The sequence below is a fragment of the Phacochoerus africanus genome, chromosome 9 (genome assembly GCF_016906955.1).
Source record: "Phacochoerus africanus isolate WHEZ1 chromosome 9, ROS_Pafr_v1, whole genome shotgun sequence".
In the NCBI taxonomy this organism is placed as follows: Eukaryota; Metazoa; Chordata; class Mammalia; order Artiodactyla; family Suidae; genus Phacochoerus; species Phacochoerus africanus.
In genome coordinates, this window is record NC_062552.1 from 95880204 (window position 1) to 95898590 (window position 18387).

The following is an 18387-nucleotide window of genomic DNA, read 5'->3' on the forward strand; positions in this document are numbered from 1 at the left end:
ACAGGGTTGTCTCAGAGTTACAAAGAAAGCATAAAAAACAGATGGGGCCCCGGTTTTCCTGGGACCTTGTAGTTTAGTTTATAATTTAGTGGGGAGACCAGACCAGCCAGTGCCTGGGACAGATAAATGCCCTTTACCCCTGGAGGGTAGAGCCCCAGCCTGGACTTGGAAGAGTGAGGTGCCACCCAGGGTGCTTAATGAGGAGGAGGTTGTGCTACCCTGGGCTGGATCGCATAGCTAAAAATGGAGTACCTCCCAGCCACCTCTGAGTTATTCTTACCTACTTCTCAAGGAGCATGCTCTCATTTTCCAAAAAAAAAAAAAAAAAAAAATTTCATCTGAATCTGTAAAGGCCAGTCAGCCATATTAATCAATAGCTGTGTCGTTGAAGGGAGAGAGGCCCCCTCCCTCTGGCGGGGCTAACTCAATCCTTAATGAGATTTACGATTTATTTCTTACTTGGTTTTCTTCTGCTATGCGATGACTCCTCTGATAGACCTTTCTTGTCTATTTGCCGATGTGTTGTGTTGTCTACATCAGAGCTGTAATCGCTCTTGTTCTGAGTACATAGTTATAAAACATGGGTAAATGCCCCTTTGTATGAGCCTGAGATGGTCTTTAACCCCTTTTTATTCTTCATAGGATACTGTACTTGCAAATGTTTCTAAGACCACTGAGCTTCCATCCTGTGCTCACTGCAGGCCTCCCTGAAAAATCTTACTGCGGAGCACAAAAAATGATGGGAACTTAACTGGTGTCAGACTGGTCCTTAACTGGTCCTTAACTGGTGTCAGACTGATTTTTTTCTCCCAATACTTTAAACATGATGCTCCATTGCCTCGTGGGCTGCATTGTTTATAACAGTAGACTTGCTAGAATTCTTTGTTCTTCTCCTACTCTCTCATGGCTGCTTTTAATATTTTCTCTCTAATGCCAATTTTCATCATTTTGACTGTGATGTGCCTTGTATTTTCTTTTTGCGCTTCTTCTTCTTGGAGTTTGATGAGCTTCTTGAATCTATGAGTTTATAGTTTTCATCAGATTTGTAAAATTTTCAGTCATTTTTAAAAAATTGTGCCTACCTGTGCACCCTCCTCATGCTCCAGTTATACACCTGTTAGGCTGCTCGATATTGTCATCCTGATGACTGATGTTTCTGTGTGTATCACTTTGGGTAATTTCCGTTGTTAGGTTTTCAAGTTCACTAATTTTTTTTTTTTTCCTTCTGCAGGGTCTAATCTGTTAACCCCATCCTGTATATTTTTCATTTCAGATGTTTGTATTTACCCCTCTACAAATTCAATTTAAGTCTTCTTTATGCCTTCCATAGCTCTCCTCATCATGCTCACGCCTTCCTCTTTTCTCTTGAACGCGTAGAGTTTATTTGTCATAGAGGTAAGAACATCCCTGTCCACCAGTTCTGTCGTCTGTGTCATTTCTAAGTCTGTTTCTGTTGTTTGATTGTTCTCGTCATGTGACCATATGTCATGGTCATATTTTTCTGATTCTTTGCAGGCCTGTTAATTTTTTTTTTCTTTTTTGGTGACACCCATGGCATATGGAAGTTCTTGGGCCAGGGTTCAAATCCGAGCCACAGCTGCAGCCTACGCCACAGCTGCTGCAACACCAGATCCTTAACCCACTGTGCTGGGCTGGGAATCGAATCCACGCCACCGCAGAGACAATGTCAGGTATTTAACCTGCTGCACCACAGCGGGAACTCCTCTTTGCATGCTTGTTAATTTTTGAGTTGAAGCCATAGTCACACATTGTTGGGTGCTGGCAACTTTTGTATTCCTTTAAATACTTTTTGGCTTTGTTCTCAGGAGCAATTCAGTTAATAATTAGAATTGGTTTGATGCTTTCAAGCCTTGGTTCTCAGCTTTGTAGAGTGGGTCCAAGCCAGCCTTTAGTCTAGGGCTAGGATAGCCCCACTTCTGAGGCCAAACCCTTCTGAAGATTCCTTCCAGTGCCTCGTGATTAGATTTTTCCACTTTGGCCAGTGGGAACCTGTAAATTTCTGGCTCTCTGAGCTCTGGGAGAAAAACTGCCTCCTTCTTCCCTGTGGTTCTTCCCTTAGCCTTGCTAGTTTCTGCAAACATATGATGGATCAGGACTCAACCTCTGCAAATCTCTGGAGTTTTTTCTCTCTATAGCTCCCTCCTTTTGGTTACTTTGCCCTACATGTTCCAGGCATCTTGGCATCCCCAAATTCCCAACTCTGTCTCTTCAGCCCAGTGGAATTGTTGAATGCTTTCAGCTTTGCTATCCCTACTCTGTGGCCTGAAGATGCCTTAGGGAGTTAGATGGGGCACTAGTAGGGCTCACTCTATTTCTTTCTCTTTTCTCAAGGATCACTGCCCTTTGCTGCTGTTGTTGAATGTCTGAAAAACGTTATTTCATGCATCATATCTTTTTTAGTTGTTAAGAAAGGTGAGTAAATCTAGACCCTGTTATTCCATTAGACTCCTCAGACCAATTTTTAACCTTGAATGTCTTTGTCTGCCTATGTTTACTTGCTGAATGGATCCATTGAGACAAATTTTGTTGGGAATTCAAGCTAGGTTCATGTAAGTTTGTCATTTATTGAATACCTACATTGTCCAAAAGAAAAGCATGGTGTAGTGTCACGCTGCACATGGTATAATCTGTAACTGTACCTGTGATCTAATGCTATGCTTTCTAGCAGAACCCTGGGTGTGTGCTTCCAGGAGTTATCCTGGCATGAACGTACACATATACTTACTCTTGGAGCTCTTTCCTGTACCTCCAGACCATCATCCCATTGTACCTGGGTAACTAATTGAATAGGCACAATTCGATGAGCAAATAGCAGGTGCTCAGCTGCCTGCCCATTTAGGGCCCCGACAGTCCTGTGGGGGGAGAGGAGGAATGCTGAATTTCTATGTGCAGTGGCCCTTCCATCTTAACCTGGTTTCACTCTGTGCCAAATACTATATTAAACTCTTTAAAAATGGGTGAATCACGAACTCTTCACAGTTCTCTGAAATAGGTATTTCTACCCTAATTTTATATACGACAAAGCAGAGGCTCGCTGCAGGTCAAGCAGAACACCCCGCACCCCTCAGAAGCAAGAGGCAGAATTAGGATTTGAATTACCTTTGTATGACTCTAAAAGCCACATGGTAATTGATTCTGTAATTAGCTTTTATTTCCCTCTTCTGGCTCCCATTTACATTCCTGTTTTGTCTTTGACACTTTGGCTGTGTGTTCCCATGTGTTTTTACTTTCCGCCTCATTGTAGTTATTTGTGTTACCTGTCTGCTGGGGAGCCCAGTAGATTGTAAACTCTTTAAAGTTGTGACCCCCCCCCCCCCCAGTCTTTGTACCATACATGGAATCTAGCATGAGTAGGTGTCCATTATATGTGTTGAATGAAGTCAGTAAGTTCTTTAGGAAAGGTTTGTGTTGGGAATTAGTCCAGATAGCTTGTCTGGAGGGAGATATCAGATTCCCTCATTAATTTATGATGTTTCTTTCTCTCTCTCTCTTTTTTTTAGGGCCGCAATGGTGGCATATGGAAGTTCCCAGGCTAGGGGTTGAATCAGAGCTGCAGCTGCCGGCTTACGGCACAGCCACAGCAACACCAGATCCGAGCCACATCTGTGACCTACACCACAGCTCACAGCAACACCAGATCCTTAACCCACTGACTGGGGCCAGGGATCGAACCATGTCCTCATGGATACTGGTTTGTTACCGCTGAGCCACAACGGGAACTGCTGATGTTCCTTTCTCATCTGCCATGTTTATCACAATCCCTCTTAACATCTTCTAGAATAATCCCTGGATTTTATGAAGTTCTTCATTTGCTACCTCTGCCTGAACTTTGACTAATTTGATTACTTTTGAGCCTGTGTTTGGAGAGCTAAGGGAATATTCCTTCTTGTGGATTAATCGGATTTCTTTCTTCCCCAGGCTTGATGGAGAGAGCTGGAGCTAGAACTAGAGGGACGCTATACCTAGAGGGGGTCATGTAAGGGCAGAGGTGGGGCTGGGGGGTGGGACTAATCATGAGGGAAGGAACAGTAGTAGGCAGGCTCCTGCGTTTCATTTTTGCTTGAAGCCTCATAGTCCAGCCTTGACAGCTGACAGGAAGTTTGGGCAATTTGTGAGGAGGAGAACAGGAAGAGTCATGGTTTGGTTGTAAATTAGGAGGCGTCTCAGAACTTACACAAGGTGGAGAGCATGTGGAGTCAGAAGACAGTGTCTTGTTTGCTCTGAATGTTCAGGGGACTCTCCATGGGGTTGGGGGTGTCTCTGAGCTCTCTGGGAAGTTCTCTGGGGCTGTTAAGCTTCAGCAGATGGAGGTGAAGAACATGCTCCTAGGATCCTGAACCTGACCCAGAAGCTCCAGGGAAAATACTCAGGTGACATTGGAGTGGAAAGGAGGGAAATAGCAGAAACTGAGACCATATTTATGGAGAGTTTTCAGGCCTGAGAGACACTAGGAAAGGCCATTTCTCTGGCCCTGCCACTAGGTTGACCACTTGTCCTGAATCCTACAGAAGAGGTAGGCATTTTGGAAGAGGGGTGATGGCATGGAGAGCCTTTTGCTTTTGTTGGAGATTAAGGAAGCAGGCAGGTCTTAAATATTCATCTCCAGTGTCTCCTTAGCATTGGCCAAATCATAGTGTGTAGGAGTGTCAGCTCAGGGGACACTCCATGGGGTTGGGGGTGTCTCTGAGCTGTCTGGGAAGTTCCAGAAGCTTTAACTCAAATCCTTGGGTTAACCGAGAAGGTACAACTTATACACACTTCTCCTGGCCATCATCCAGTCTGTCTTCTCCCTTCTTTTCCAGTTCCTTCCTTCCCCCCTGCCAAAGTTTTGACCCTTATTGTGTCTGCTTTCTCACTTTGAATTCATGTTAAATTCAGCCTGATCTGGCCTCACCAGTATAGTCAAATTGTTCTTGCTGAGATCACTAGTGATAGCCCAGTGGCCAGATCCAGTGGGCGTTATTTTAGTCTTCATTTACTGGACCTTTGCTGCATCTGCCATTCCTCCTCACATCCTCCTTGCATCCCTCTGTCCCTTCCTTGACAGCTGTGATGCACAGGCTCCTGCTCTCCTTGTGCTTTTTAGGGTGCCTTCCCTGGTCTCCCCTTCCTCGATGTGCCTGTTGGGAAAGTTACGTGTTCTCCCGAGGATTCTGTCTTGAGTCTCTTCTCACTCAACTCTCTCACCCGGGTGAGGTCATCTCTTTCACATGATTTGAACCCTCACGTACAGGCTGATAACTCCAGGGCTGTATCCCAAGCTTGGAGCACTTTGCAGAGCTTCATCCTCATTTCTGATTTACCTGCTCGATCTTTCTACTTGGATATCCTTTAAGCACCTGTAATTCAGCCCGTCTGAGAATAACCTGAGTTACATTCATCACATTCTTCACCAAGGCCTGCCGTCCATCTGTGTTCTTTTCCTCCTCCGGTACCTTCAGCCTTTCACCCAGTCACAGGCCAAAAACCTAGGCATTACCTTTTATTGCTCTCACTCATCTCAAGCCGGTTCATTTTTGGCTCTTCTACAACCTTTGGCACATTGTGGATGCTGAGTGAATAAGAGAAAACATTTTTTAAATTTCATCTGATTTTAGTTACAGTTTAGCACTTTGGCCTTGATAAAGCCAAACACCTCTGATTTCACTCTAATTTGGGGACAAGGACATTTGATTTTTGACCACATTCAAATTATATTAAGGAAAAGGCACTTTTTTTTGGTTCAAAACAGGAATACTTTGGGGGGGATTAGTCATTATTAGAAGTGGGTGGATTGGCCACCTGCTCTCTTGGAGCTGCTCCTAGTTAAAGATGAAGTGGGTGAAATTGGATTGTGCTGGTGCAGGAGGTCGTTTGTCCTTCATGCACAGGGCAATAGAGGCAGTGTGTTCGGGGTGAACTTGCCATGTGCTGTGGCTTCATTGCAAGTAATAGGTAAGACTTCTCCCCTGGGGAGAGTGACTTGCCCCCTTTAGCTCATTGATGGGTTTCCTTAGTTGTATTTTCTAACATAAACATTGAGGATGCGTTTGTAACTGTCATGCTTCCCCAAGTTGACCTCCCCTTCTTTCTATCTAATGCCCTTAAAAAAAAAGGAAAGAAAAGAGAGAAGGAAGAAAAGGAGACGATGACTTGAAGAATTACAGGATTTTGGAGCCAGAGATGCTCTTTAAGCAGTGGTCATCTAGCTCAACCCTTATATTTTCAGATGATGGTGACAGTAATGATGGCTGGAAATAACTATAACACTTAGCATTTTTGGTGACTTACTATGCTAAGTGCTTTACATGTATTTCCCGTATGATACTTGTGGTAGCCTTGGGAGGTAGCTACTATTAGTGCTATTTTATAGATAAGGAAACTGAGGTCCAGAAAGATTGGATAACTATATTTGGGTTAAGAGGATGCTGAGCAGCTATTTGTGCAAAGAGATGAAGCGTCTTGCTTAGTCAAGGTCAAGTTTTCTGGTTAGAGGCAGAACGTGAGCAGACTCCAAGTCTCCTGACCTTGAGCTCAGGGAGCCTGTATTTTTGTTTTCACCTGGGAATTCATTCTCGCTGGTCATTTTTGTCTCATTTCTCGTTCAGCCCCTTTTAATTTCAGTGAAACCGAATGAAGCAGAGGAAAGAGTGGTTTAGAGTTGAGGTTTTGGGTGAGTTTTTACAGTTTATTTTTAAATAGGCAGCCTTCCCAGACCGACTGGGAATGTAGCAGAAGGCCTGAGAACCAGGAAGTGACACAGACCTGTTTATACCATCCCACTTGTGGGCCTTTGGAAAGCAGTCCACAGAGATGGTAAAAAGTAAACATAACTGCTTTAGCCATTTCTCTTGGATTTGCTATTTTTGACCTGGAGGAGGTGTTTCCTGCACAGCTATGAGTGAGTACATATTTGAAAACCTAAATCTAGCACCTAAACATCCCCATGAATGAAGGTAGATAGATATTTATTTCTTGCTGCCGACAGCAGCATTCAGAGGGTCTTGACAGACAAAATTATCGCTGTTTATTTCTCCTCTCTCCCTCTGCCATCCTCTTGGTGAATTGTTCTTCCTCTTTTTTTTCTTCCTTTTTAATTAGCCCTATTCATGCAACACTGTCCAGAGAGCTCACCAAATCTGTGTACAGTCTTCAAGGTCCAGCTCAAAGCTTTCTCTTTGACTGCCCCCCCCCACCTCCCAACCAGAAGTCTTCATTCTTAATTTCCTCTGTGTTCTCACGCCACTTTTTAAAATTAAAAACAAAACCTAGTTACAGTTTCACAGCGTTGTATAGATAAACATACAGTTCCTCTCACTAGATTGTGAATTCCTTGAGAGTAGGAGCTGTGCCCCACTTCATCTCTCTGTTCACCCAAGCCTTGCACTGAAGACAGCCAGTAAATATTTGCTGAATTGCAGTATAGTCACTGCAAACACAGAGCCCTAAGAAATCAGATTTAGCAAATCAGCTTCCCAGAGTGTATTTGCCAAGTGGGCATTGAAGCCTGCTCCACTCGGCTCTGATGGGAACCAAGCAGAGGGGTGTGATGACACATAGATGTATCTCTGGGCTCCAGGAACCAATTTCAGCCACTTCTGCCAAGCATCTGTTTTGCTACCTGGCAAAACTTGAGGACTTATGTACCCATTTCCCCTCATGTTTTATATCTGCTGCTACTGTGCCATCTTGTATTTCCTACAGGAGTTATACCTTTGGGTTTATCTTTTTTTCTCTTTCAGTGAACAAGTAAATGTTGAGCACTTTGGGGCATAGACAGAGGCAGAGTTGGTTGTCTCTGTAGGCGTTTACTACCTGCAGTAAATGCAGCATTCAGCAGTTAAGTCACTGTGAGCAGGCCTTGGGGAAGGATACGGTGGGTTCTCCCAGTCTTCCAGGCAGTGATACTCTGGGTTCAGAAGAGCCTATCATACTTGTGGGCTCAACTGATGAATCTTCCCAGAGGAGATGCAAATAAGCTTGACCTTGTATTTGGAAAAAAGAGCAGGGAGCCCTTTGCAGTAGGAAAGCAGGAGGAGGGAAGACTTCGAGGTCCCTTCAGTTCCATGTATCTGTAAAGTGAGGGTAATGGCACCTATATAATGAGGTAGTGAGTGTGTGTATGTGTCTCAGACATGTAAGCTCTGTGCCCTTATCCTTTGCTACAATATATTCGGGCTAGAAAACCTAGGTTCCCTGAGACACAAATAACATTTCAGTATATTTACATACAAGATTATTAACGTTGAGGGGAGGGAATGTTAAGTTCCTTAAAAGAAATATTTTTAGCACTTTATGGGTGAGACTTTTGGAGGTTCACTTGAACTCATTGGCTCTTCTTTTATCTAAACTAACTTTGTGTTTTGAGCCTATTCTCAGGGCATACATTTCCAGCCCAGCTGAAGTGGTGACCTTTGGCAGTCTGGTGGGGGCTCAGTCACAGGCTGTTAGAGCAGAAAGGGGCCTTCGCCAGCACTAATTTGAGGTCCCAGTATTCCACACACTGGAGTTCCCGTTGTGGCTCAGGGGCTAATGAACCTGACTAGTATCCATGAGGATGTGGGTTCAATCCCTGGCCTCACTCAGTGGGTTAAGGATCTGGCATTGCTATGAGCTGTGGTGTAGATCGCAGACGTGCCCTTGGACCTGGTGTTGCTGTGGCTATGATGTAGGCCCGAAGCTACAGCTCTAATTTGACCCCTAGCCTGGGAACTTCCATATACCGCATGTGTGGCCCTAAAAAGACAAAAAGACAAAAAAAAAAAAAAATTCCACACACTGTCCTGAGCCTTTAGATTCATCTTTATTTCTACCTCGTCACAACCCAGTGAGGTAGATATTACTTAACGTAGTTTATAGTTGGGAACTGAAACTAACTTACCCTGGACCACCCAACTGAGACCATCCAAGCAGACCAGAGATGCTGGCCCAGGTCGCCAGGATCTTTCCATAGATCCAGCCTTCCTGAGAGAGATGCATTTGAATTGTTTCGTTTTACTGATGAGGAAAGAGAGGCTCAGAGAGGCGAAGTGATTTGTCCTAGTTCAGCCCGTCCGTCTAAAGAAGTAGTTTCCTGCCTTCGGAGCCAGAAATTTATGGCCTGAGCCAAGTTCCTGCTCACAGGCACTCTGCCTTCTCTCTCCTTTTTTCTGTCCTGTCTTGAGACTGTCTTGTTTTCTTCTCTTCTGTCCTTCTCTTCTGCCTTTTCTCTTTCTCTCTCGATTCCTATTGCCTTGTGTGTGTGTGCACACCGTGTGTGCAGAAGCTTTTGTTGTTGTTGTTAGATGTTTGTTATTTTTGGAAAGCACTTTAGGAACACTATGTACGGATGGTCTATACAAATGTGCTGATGGATTGATTAAGCTCTAAATGGGAAAGTGGAGTCTCCTGAGTTTGCTGCAGTGCAGAGGGAGGTGGATGCTGGGATAGGTCATGGGAGCTGCAGGGGGAGAGGACCGCTCACGAGGAATAGAGGATGGATTTAACATTTCTTCCTTCTAGTGGGACCTTTTGTTGACATATGTTTTCAAAGGAAATACTTCGGGGCTCCTCCTCTTCCCTAGAAGACATTCCAGATTCCTTAGAGCTGAAGGGACAATTGGGGATCATCCAGACCCGTCCCCTGAGGACCAGGAGGCATGATAGGCTTGCCTGAGGCCAACCCACCATTGAGGGGTGGAGCCGGGACTCAGGGCTGTCTCCTGCATTCAGGTCCATGCTACAGTCATCCTGCTGCTAGGTTCTAGGAAAGAGATGTTGGAGACTGTAGAAGGTTTAGGGTGTCTGCTGGTATTCTTGCTGTCTGCAGCGTGAGGAGCAGGGCAGGGGAAGGTGTGAGACCGAGAAGAGGCAGTGAGCATTTCCAGACAGACAAGACACCTCCCCTACCCTGGCTTAGGTGGCTTCTGAGAAAAGCTGAGGGTTAGCTTTGTGGTTTGTAGCAGGTAAGTTTGAAGACAGTTTTGATGTTTGGGTCCTTTGGGCTTTGGAGAGGGAGATGAAAAGGAAATGGATAAAGTAACATTATGGCTGTCAAGGATCTCCAAAGTCCAGCAGACAACCTTGTACCTGTAGAAGCTGTCAGAAGTTAGTGGCACAAGAGAAGGGGGCGATACAGAGGTTGTTAGCAGGATTGGAAGGAGCCGTTTATCTCCAGGGAGGAACAGAGTAAACTGAAGCCACCTAGAAGTCATGTAATTTGGTCGTTTGGAGGCGGGGGAGTGGGAGGCATTAAGATCTGATAAACATTTTTGTATGTTTTGCAGCTGTGGCTCAGCCAGTTTAGGGTGAGTGGGAGAGAAGAAGCGGGGGGACCTCACGGGGGTAGGTAAGGGAGGGCACCCCTTCTCTTGCTACACCCTCTGGGGAGCTTTGGACCTCACAGTTAGCACTTCTTATCTTCACAGGCTAGGACGTCATGGTTGACTTCTGTTCCGACTTCATGAACTGTTCCTTTGTCTCCCCCTGGTCACCTGGCGGTATCGGGCTTGGTGACGATGGCTAATCAAAGGAGCTAATGCTTATTCTAGAGTTTCCAGACTAGTCTGAGGCAAGGAAAGGATTTATGTTGGCTTTACCTGTCCAGGTCCCTCTCATGACTCATGGAGAGATTGCTGTGGTTCAGGGAATAATCTGTCCTGAATATTCTGTGTGAACCGAGGCTGAGCTCATGGAGCTGTAGAGAAACCCACCTCGCCCCTGGGAGCCAAGCTTGGCCCAGGCAGGACCCTCTGCCTCCAGAGAGGAGAGCTCAGGAGAGTGTGACACGACTGTGACGTTCCCCATCGTAGGGATAGGCCCCAGGGCGACCAGGCCTGTGGGCTGTGGAGATCGGCTCTGGCGCTGTCTAGGGGACCGGGGGCCCTGGCTGCTTCACGCCTGGCCCTGCCAGTGCTGCTGCCTCCCTAGGCTGGGAGTCATTTTTCAAGGTGACTCTAAGGATATTGTTAATCTGAGCAGGCTCTTTGGTTAATCTGGAAGCATCTATGGCAACAGCAAGCAAGCAAACTATGTGAACTTTGAGCTTGAGTTACGGGTTGTTTTCAGCACCAGAAGCCTGCCATGCCTGTCATCGTTTTTACGAGCAGCTTCTCAGGTCGCCCTCTGCTGTCTCGGCTTGTCGGCTCAGACTGGAAATAGAAGGACCTGAGCCTTACGGGTCTCCAGAGCAGTCCCTTACATTTTGTCCCCCTGGAGCCTCACAGGAGCTGGTGAGAGAATTCAAAGGAAGCAGCAGCTCCATTTTGCAGATGCTGAACCAGAGGCAGAGACGAGGGAAGTTCCTGCCCAAGTTCAGAGTCTTCCTCTTGGAGGCCCGTCCTGGACAGGAGACGAGAGTTCCTAATGTCACCCTCAGCAGAGCACAGTCACTCAGCTTTTGATGTTTTGGATTCACAGAGCGGGGAGAGGCCAGATTCTCACCCTAAGGGGCTGACAGTAGCTCACGGGGGTCTCCTTTTACCACAGGCTGTCGGCGTGGCAGCCTCAGTCCCAAGAAGGAAGATGAGAAGGGAGAAGGCAGATCTTCCATGACTCCCCCTCACCTGGTGTTCAGAAGGGAAAGCTGGCTGCTGGGGGAGGAGATGGTTATGCAAAGAGAAGCACGTGGCTGAGAGAGAGACCCCAGAGCCCGTCTGTGAAAATGGGAGCCAGAGAACCTTTAGGACCAGCTGGCGGTTGGTGGCAGCTGGTAACGCCAGGCCGTCTCCTGTCTCCTCAGCTCTGGTTTAGATGCTGTACGCCTTGCGAGGATGGCTGGGCGCAGGCTGGGAGAGTGAGGCGTGTTACTTCCAGCTTCCCCTTTAATCATGATTTTTCCCTGGTTTTGTTTGCTTGTTTGTTTGTTTGTTTTTTAATTGTGGCAAGATACACATAAAACAAAATCCACCATCTTAACCATTTTTAAGAGTAGTATTAAGTACATTCATAATGTTAAGCCACCATCACCACCGTCCGTCTCCGTAACCCTTCATCTGGCAGAACTGAAACTCTATACCCATTAAACAGCAGTTCCCCATTCCTCCCTCCTGCCAGCCCCTGACAGCCACCGCTCTACCTTCTGTCTCTAAATCATACGTTTTTGGTTTTTTTTAAATCAGGGGAAGTGGTCACCAGCATACCAAAGGAATACTGAAGTGAAAATTTTTTTCTTTTTTTTTAGTCTTTTGCTTGTGTTTCTCTAGGGATAATGAATACCAAGTCGTAGTTTGTTCTAAGTGTTTTTCTTTTTACTTGATCTAAATCCACAATTCAAGGACAGACGTTATTTTTTTTTTTTAATTCAGTTTTCAAAGCAGATCCTTTCTTTGAATGATTAGATATAGTGTGACCCTTTCTCCACGGGAGCTGGGTTTTCCCATTTTGGGCGATAACACTGGGGTGGTGGGGATTCACTTTTCTCTGTACTGTTTCCGAAGCACTAGCCCTTGGCTCAGCCATGTGTGTGAACAGTCCATGACTACCCTCTGTTCATCTTTTCTCTGCAGAGCCCCCATTCCCACCACTCAATCTTTGTTCTGCACTTGGTCAGGTCTTAGGCTTCATGATGGAGTTGGTCCCTTGGCCCAGGTAGCTGCTTTAAGTGGTAAGGTGGGAACCAGCTGTTTCCTTCTCATAAGTGTGCGTCTCTCCCTGGTTCCATACTGGCTCCTCCCATGAGTATTCATGAGCTTGGCAGACATTTGCTGCCTGCCTGTCAGGTACCAGGCCCTGTGCCGACTCTTGAAGATTCCAAGTTGAGTAATTCACCAGTACCTGCCTTCAAGGAACTTGGAACCTAATAGGGTGAGACAGATAAACAGATGAAGTAACCTGCTAGGGTGCGATCAGAGCAGGGTGCTCAGGGCACTTGAGAGTAAGAAGAGTTCTGCTGGCGATGGGCGTGGTGTGACGTGTCAAAAAAGAATTCCTCCAGGACGTGACCCTTGAGCTGAGCCTGAAGCTGACTGTGTTCCTGGCAGAGGGAGCAGTCAGGTTTATTGGAGTGTCGATCAGTCTGTTGAGGGAGGACATAGGTTGCCAGCAGGAAGGCCTTGCTGTGTTACTTTTATTCTGTGTTTTATCCATTGGTGTGAATAGGCAAGGCAGACACAAGGTGCAGCACTCAAGGATGCTGAAGGGAGTACACACAGTGAAAGGTGAGTTTTCTTCCCTGTTAATACCAGTCCTCCCTCCCTGACGGTACTTGGTAGCTACCAGTTTCTTGTGCATCAATTCCAGAGAGAGATTTTCAGTGTGTACAGGGGTGTGAGTGTGTTTAAAAACACATGCATACACACAAACGGTTTTCCTCACATACGAATTTTGGAAGCCATTCCATAGTAGTACAGACTGAGCCCCCAGTTCTTTTTAAACCACTGCATGGTATTCTATTATATGGGTGTGTGGTCAGTTATTTCACTCAGTCCCCTTTCAGTATGTTTCCAGTCTAAATAACACACTGAATATCCTGCGTGTGTATCATTGAATACATGTGATTCCTCAAGACAGATTATAGCAGCAGAATCGATGGGTCAGAGAATATGAGCATTTGGGGGACAGATATTGTCACATTGTCCTCCAGAGAGCTCTATATACCGTATTATAAAATACTAAATGTAAGGGTCTTTACCGCATGGTAGCCACCCCCGCCCCATGCCAGTCCTCCAAAATCCTTGCCAGAGTGATCTTCCTAAATGAATTTGGTGTTATAACTTTCCTATTTATAATCCTTGTAAGCGCTGCATGGTTTTCTGGATAGAGTTTTAACTTAGTCTAGCCCCTGCCTCTAGCATCTACCAGGAGTGCTCTGTCCCCACTGCTCCGATCCACTTGAACTTGGCGTCTCCAGTTCCTTTTCCACTAGGCACATCCTTGAGCAGTCTGTTTGGCATCACCTCTTCTGAGTGATCTTTCCTGATCCCCTCCACTTGTCCGCCAAACACTGAACGCCACCCTCACCTGGCCTCGTGCGTTCACTGCAGAGGTATTTGTTGTGCACGTGCTGTGACGTGGCACCAGCAGGTGTCATCCTCAATAAGCCACTGGTTTTTGCCTCGAGGGGATGATGACTGTCTGGTCGGGTTAGCTGCTGTGGCTGCATGTACACCATTGCTGCCTGGCTGGTGGCCCTGGGCACATCCTTTAACACTTTGGACCTTAGTTTTGGCATCCGTCAAAAGAGGAGGTGAAGCCTGGTGACCTCCAAGATCCCTGGTGCTCAGATCTTCTTAATAATCAGGACGGCAATAGCAGCTGGTGTTTTCTGAGGACTTGCAAAGTACCAGGCACTGTGTCAGGCGCTTTGTGATCCTAATCCTTACATCAACACTATGAAGATGGTGTAGTTAATTGTCTCCATTTTACAGATGAGAAGACCGAGGCCAAGAGAGTAATTTGGCCACAAGGTCATAAAAGAGGAAACAGATTTGAATTCTGGCATTCTGACCCTACCATTCTTAGCGACATAAATGTTGACACATTCCACACATTTACACACCCATGGTTTTGGGTACTGTTTTGGGTCACTCACAGACTCCCCCACCAGACCTCTCCATGAACCATGCCTGTTCTCTAGCTGTAAAGGCTCAAGGTGGAGTCTGGGTAAAAGCTGGGGACGGAAGACTGCTAGTCATAACTATTTGGTGGTAGTGGAAAAGGACCTAGTGGCTAGCTCTGCTCTCAAACCCCTGGCTCATATTCATGGAAGACCCTCATAGATGGTTTTACTTTGGACTGAGATCATTCCTATTGCTGTTTGCAGTAACTCTCTTCAGAAGGGTTGCATAGCCCTGCGTCCAGCCTTCATACATGGGTTAAAATCAGGTCTGGGTGACATCCCCGGCCAAGTCTCAGGGACCTCCTTTATTAGGGTTGCAGATGGCAGGCTCCCTTACCCGTTTCCATAAAGCCTTAGTGGAGAAGGAGGTGTGTATGGAATTTAAAATGAAAGTGTAACCTTATTAATTGGAATACCTGTTATAAACTAGAATACGTGAAATCAAATGCGTTAACTAAAATACAGTAGGCCTATATCATGATATATTGTCAATCCTTCTACTTCTCTGAAGACAAGTAGAAAAAAATCCTTAAAAGTCTTGATCCCTAGTTTTTGTTTTGTTTTGTTTTTTTAAGATATTGGTTCCTATTTTTCTGAAGTCTTTGTCTGAGCTAGAGTGGGTGGTGGGGCTGATGAACAGTTATAACCCGTTCTCCCCTCAGTCACTGTCAAGTACAGCCAACACATGTGGCCTCTGGGGTCGCAGGTGTGCTGGGTGAGCCTTGATTAATTAGTCCATTTTTGAAATTCGTGGCTGTCGAGTCAGAGCAGATCCTCAGGGCTCATCCAGCCTCTGGTGGTTGAGCAGGCCGAGCCAGGGGCCCTTGGCTCCCGCTGCTGCATTCCTTCTCTAGGCGGTGCATTTCTCCCTTTAAGACACGTGTCCTCTATTTTTTTTTTTTTTTTTTTTTACTATTTGGTTAGTTGAACTTGCTCTGAGTCCAGTGGCAAAGGCAAAGCCAGACTCTGGTGTAGCAGCTCTCTGTCAGCAGCTGTCTCTCTCCTCCTCTTTGCTGGAGCCTCCAAGGCGGGCAGCAGGGCAGAGCCGTAGCAGTTTCTGAAAGCTCTGCTCAACCTGGCCTTCTCCATCTCTGTGTCCTGTTGCAAGGATCTGGCTCCTGGATGCTGACGCTGGTGGCAGCTTGCTGTAGGCCCTGGCATGTCCCCAGGGAGGAGTTGAAAAGCCACTTGTGTGCTTGTCTTTTCTCCGGGCAGCAAAAATTCAGTTGCTAGAATTCTTTCAACTTGGCGTGTCATATGGCTTCCTTACCTTATGTCCTTGTTTTTTATTTTTTTGTAGGTGAATCTACCCTGGGCTGACTTCAGAGTTCTTACTTCTGGCTTTTAATTTTTTTTTTAAATAACTTGCACGGATAAAAGATGTGCCATGGCAGGATAGCACCAAAGAGCACCTCAGCGTTTGCCTCGGCCTCTGTAGGACATGGAGTCTTCCTTCGGCTGGTGATTCTCAGCACCCTCCTTGGAGACGGACTCGCCTCAGGTGAGTCCCAGCCAGCCTTCTGTGGTGGGGGGGACCGGCGGGCAGGCGGTGGGGGGCAGCCTCAGCACCATCCTTTCTCCCGAAGGCTGGTGGAGGGGATTCCGTGTCTGTGCCGGAGCAGTTGCCAAGGGAGCGGAGGGTGGGGGCTTCTGTGCTGTGACAGAGCAGGGAGCCAGCCAGAGGGCTTTGTGTAGGAACCTGCTGGGGATGACATCGTCACCTCCTCCCCCAGCAGTCATCATGGGCAGGACGGAGGTGTAGAAGTTGGAGTGTGATGTGCAGGTAAGGGTGAGGGCCTTGGGCTCAAATGGCCGTGTTCACAGCGCTGTCCTTCTGCTTGCCGGCTCTGTGACCTGGAGGAATCTCTACCACTGTAAGCCTCAGTTCCCTCACCTGTGCTGTGATGGCAGAGTTGAGTGACACAGACCATGTGCCCCCCCACCCCAGAGCCCCAGATATTTAGACTTTAAATTATTTGGCCCTTTATAGAAGAGGTTTGCTACCTTACCCTCAGCCCAGAACGAACTGTGCTCAGTACGAGTGCATATGAGTGGAGTGGCTGTCGGAGTGGGAAAGAAGCACTGGGCAGGGCTAGGACGGACTTCAGAGGCTGTGCACCTGCCCAGGGTCTCAGGGCCAGCTCATGGCAGGGCAGGACCAGAACCTCGCCTAGTGCCTGGTGCGCTACTACCACCACTGTCCTTTTCCGGGGCTCTGCTGGGGCAGCGTCTCGGCGTGTTACTCGGCAGTGTTCGGGCAGAGCGTCTGTCTTCATGTCTGAAGGCCTTGGCCTCTTGAGCTTCATTAAACCATCCCCCAGTTCCTCCACTCTCTTTTATGGGCTTCCTCCTTCCCTCTTCCCATCCCCCACCCCATTTTCCATCTACCCACACCTTCCCAACTTTCCATCCAGGGTCTGAAATCAATTATCAGGGACTGATGGTTCCAGACTGGCTGGATAAAGGGATTATTATTCTCCAGTATGGAAAAATATATGGCTCTAGTGTGGGCTCAGACCAGGATGGGAAAGTTGGCTGTGTCGTTTTTTATTTCCTCCCCATCTACAAAGAATCCTTCCTCCCCTGCCACCCCCACCCCCCACCCCTGCCCAGACTTTTACTCCCCATAAAACGCATGTACTGGCACAGAGCAGGGTTCAGGCAGGGGAAGGGGGTTCACCATTACTTAGATTCAGGGCACCACGTTGTGATGTTTTTCCCTCTCTCCGGAATGGCTTCTTGGGGGAGGCGCCCACACCTTGGCCTGAAACCCAGAGCACACCTGTATGGCCGTGCCTGCCATGAGCAGCGTGCCAAGCAAGCTTGCCAAGAAATCGAGACTCTCAGTCGAGGAGAGGCACTTCAGGTCAGGAAAGGTCTCCTGTTCCTCTCCCTGCATTTCTTACCTGCTCCTGTGGTTGCCCCTGAAGACTCCTTCCAGAGGTGTTTTTCAGTGGGGTGCCTGTTACGCAGTGAGCTCTTGTAGACCTTGCATATGCTCGTGTGTCCTCACACATTCCTAACTGTGAGAATCCCACTGTGTACGGGTCAGCAAGCATCCTCTGGGTGGGAGGTGGGGGGCATTTGCACAGTTTCTGGGCATAAATACAGCCCCTAGTCTTGGTCATAAGTGCTCAGGTTTGGAAGAAAAGAATCATGTGTGAAGAGGCACTTGAGAGTTCTGGGATGAAGTTCTAGGTAAAGTTACCTATGTCGTGTTCAGGGATCAATTTTCCATCCTGGTTCCTCTTATCTGCAGCTCAGGATTTGTGTTTATGACAGAGAAGGGGTTACAGAAAGCATTCAGTTCAGCTTCTCCCTTGGTCATGCCTTGAGCAGAGATGTAGAGAATTATTGAAAGTTCCCTTTGTAAGAGTGGCAAAAGGGCAGTTCCCATTGTGGCTCAGCGGAAATGAACCCAGCTAATATCCATGAGGATGCAGGTCAATCCCTGGCCTCACTCAGTGGGTTAAGGATCCAGTGTTGCAGCAAGCAGCGGTATAGATTGCAGATGTGGCTCAGATCCAGTGTTGCTGTGGCTGTGGCTCCCATTCGAGCCCTAGGACCTGCAGTCCTAAAAAAAGAGTGGCCAAAGAAGCCTATCTTATTCTTCACACTTGGTCGCCTGCAGGGGTAGACCAGATTTAAAAACAAGATCTGTGTTCATACCACGCAACTTGCCTTTCTTGGGCTGGGGAAGAATTAGGATCCCAAACCATCTTGCAGCCTCTCCCAGGTCTCTCTACCTGATCTTAAGAAACTTGCTCTGTGTATGGCTTTAGGTAAATCATTTGACCTCTTTGTGTCTCCTGTAAAACAGAAGTAAGATACTTAAGGGTGTTAGGTCAGTG

The 18387-nt window shown here is 47.0% G+C and overlaps 1 protein-coding gene across 3 annotated transcripts in view; it reads left to right on the top strand.

Annotated features, from left to right (window-relative positions):
- SUSD6 (sushi domain containing 6) overlaps positions 1–18387 on the top strand; it is an 87466-nt gene that overhangs the window by 26820 nt on the left and 42259 nt on the right. Inside the window, exons 2-3 of one of the 3 annotated variants that reach the window (XM_047796566.1) lie at positions 13078–13136; positions 15837–16037. In XM_047796566.1, the coding sequence (XP_047652522.1) occupies positions 15917–16037 (121 nt within the window). In that variant the 5' untranslated portion in view covers positions 13078–13136; positions 15837–15916. Of the gene's footprint in view, positions 1–13077; positions 13137–15480; positions 15684–15836; positions 16038–18387 lie in introns of those variants that run through there. The other 2 variants (XM_047796567.1, XM_047796565.1) reach the window with 2 other exon arrangements.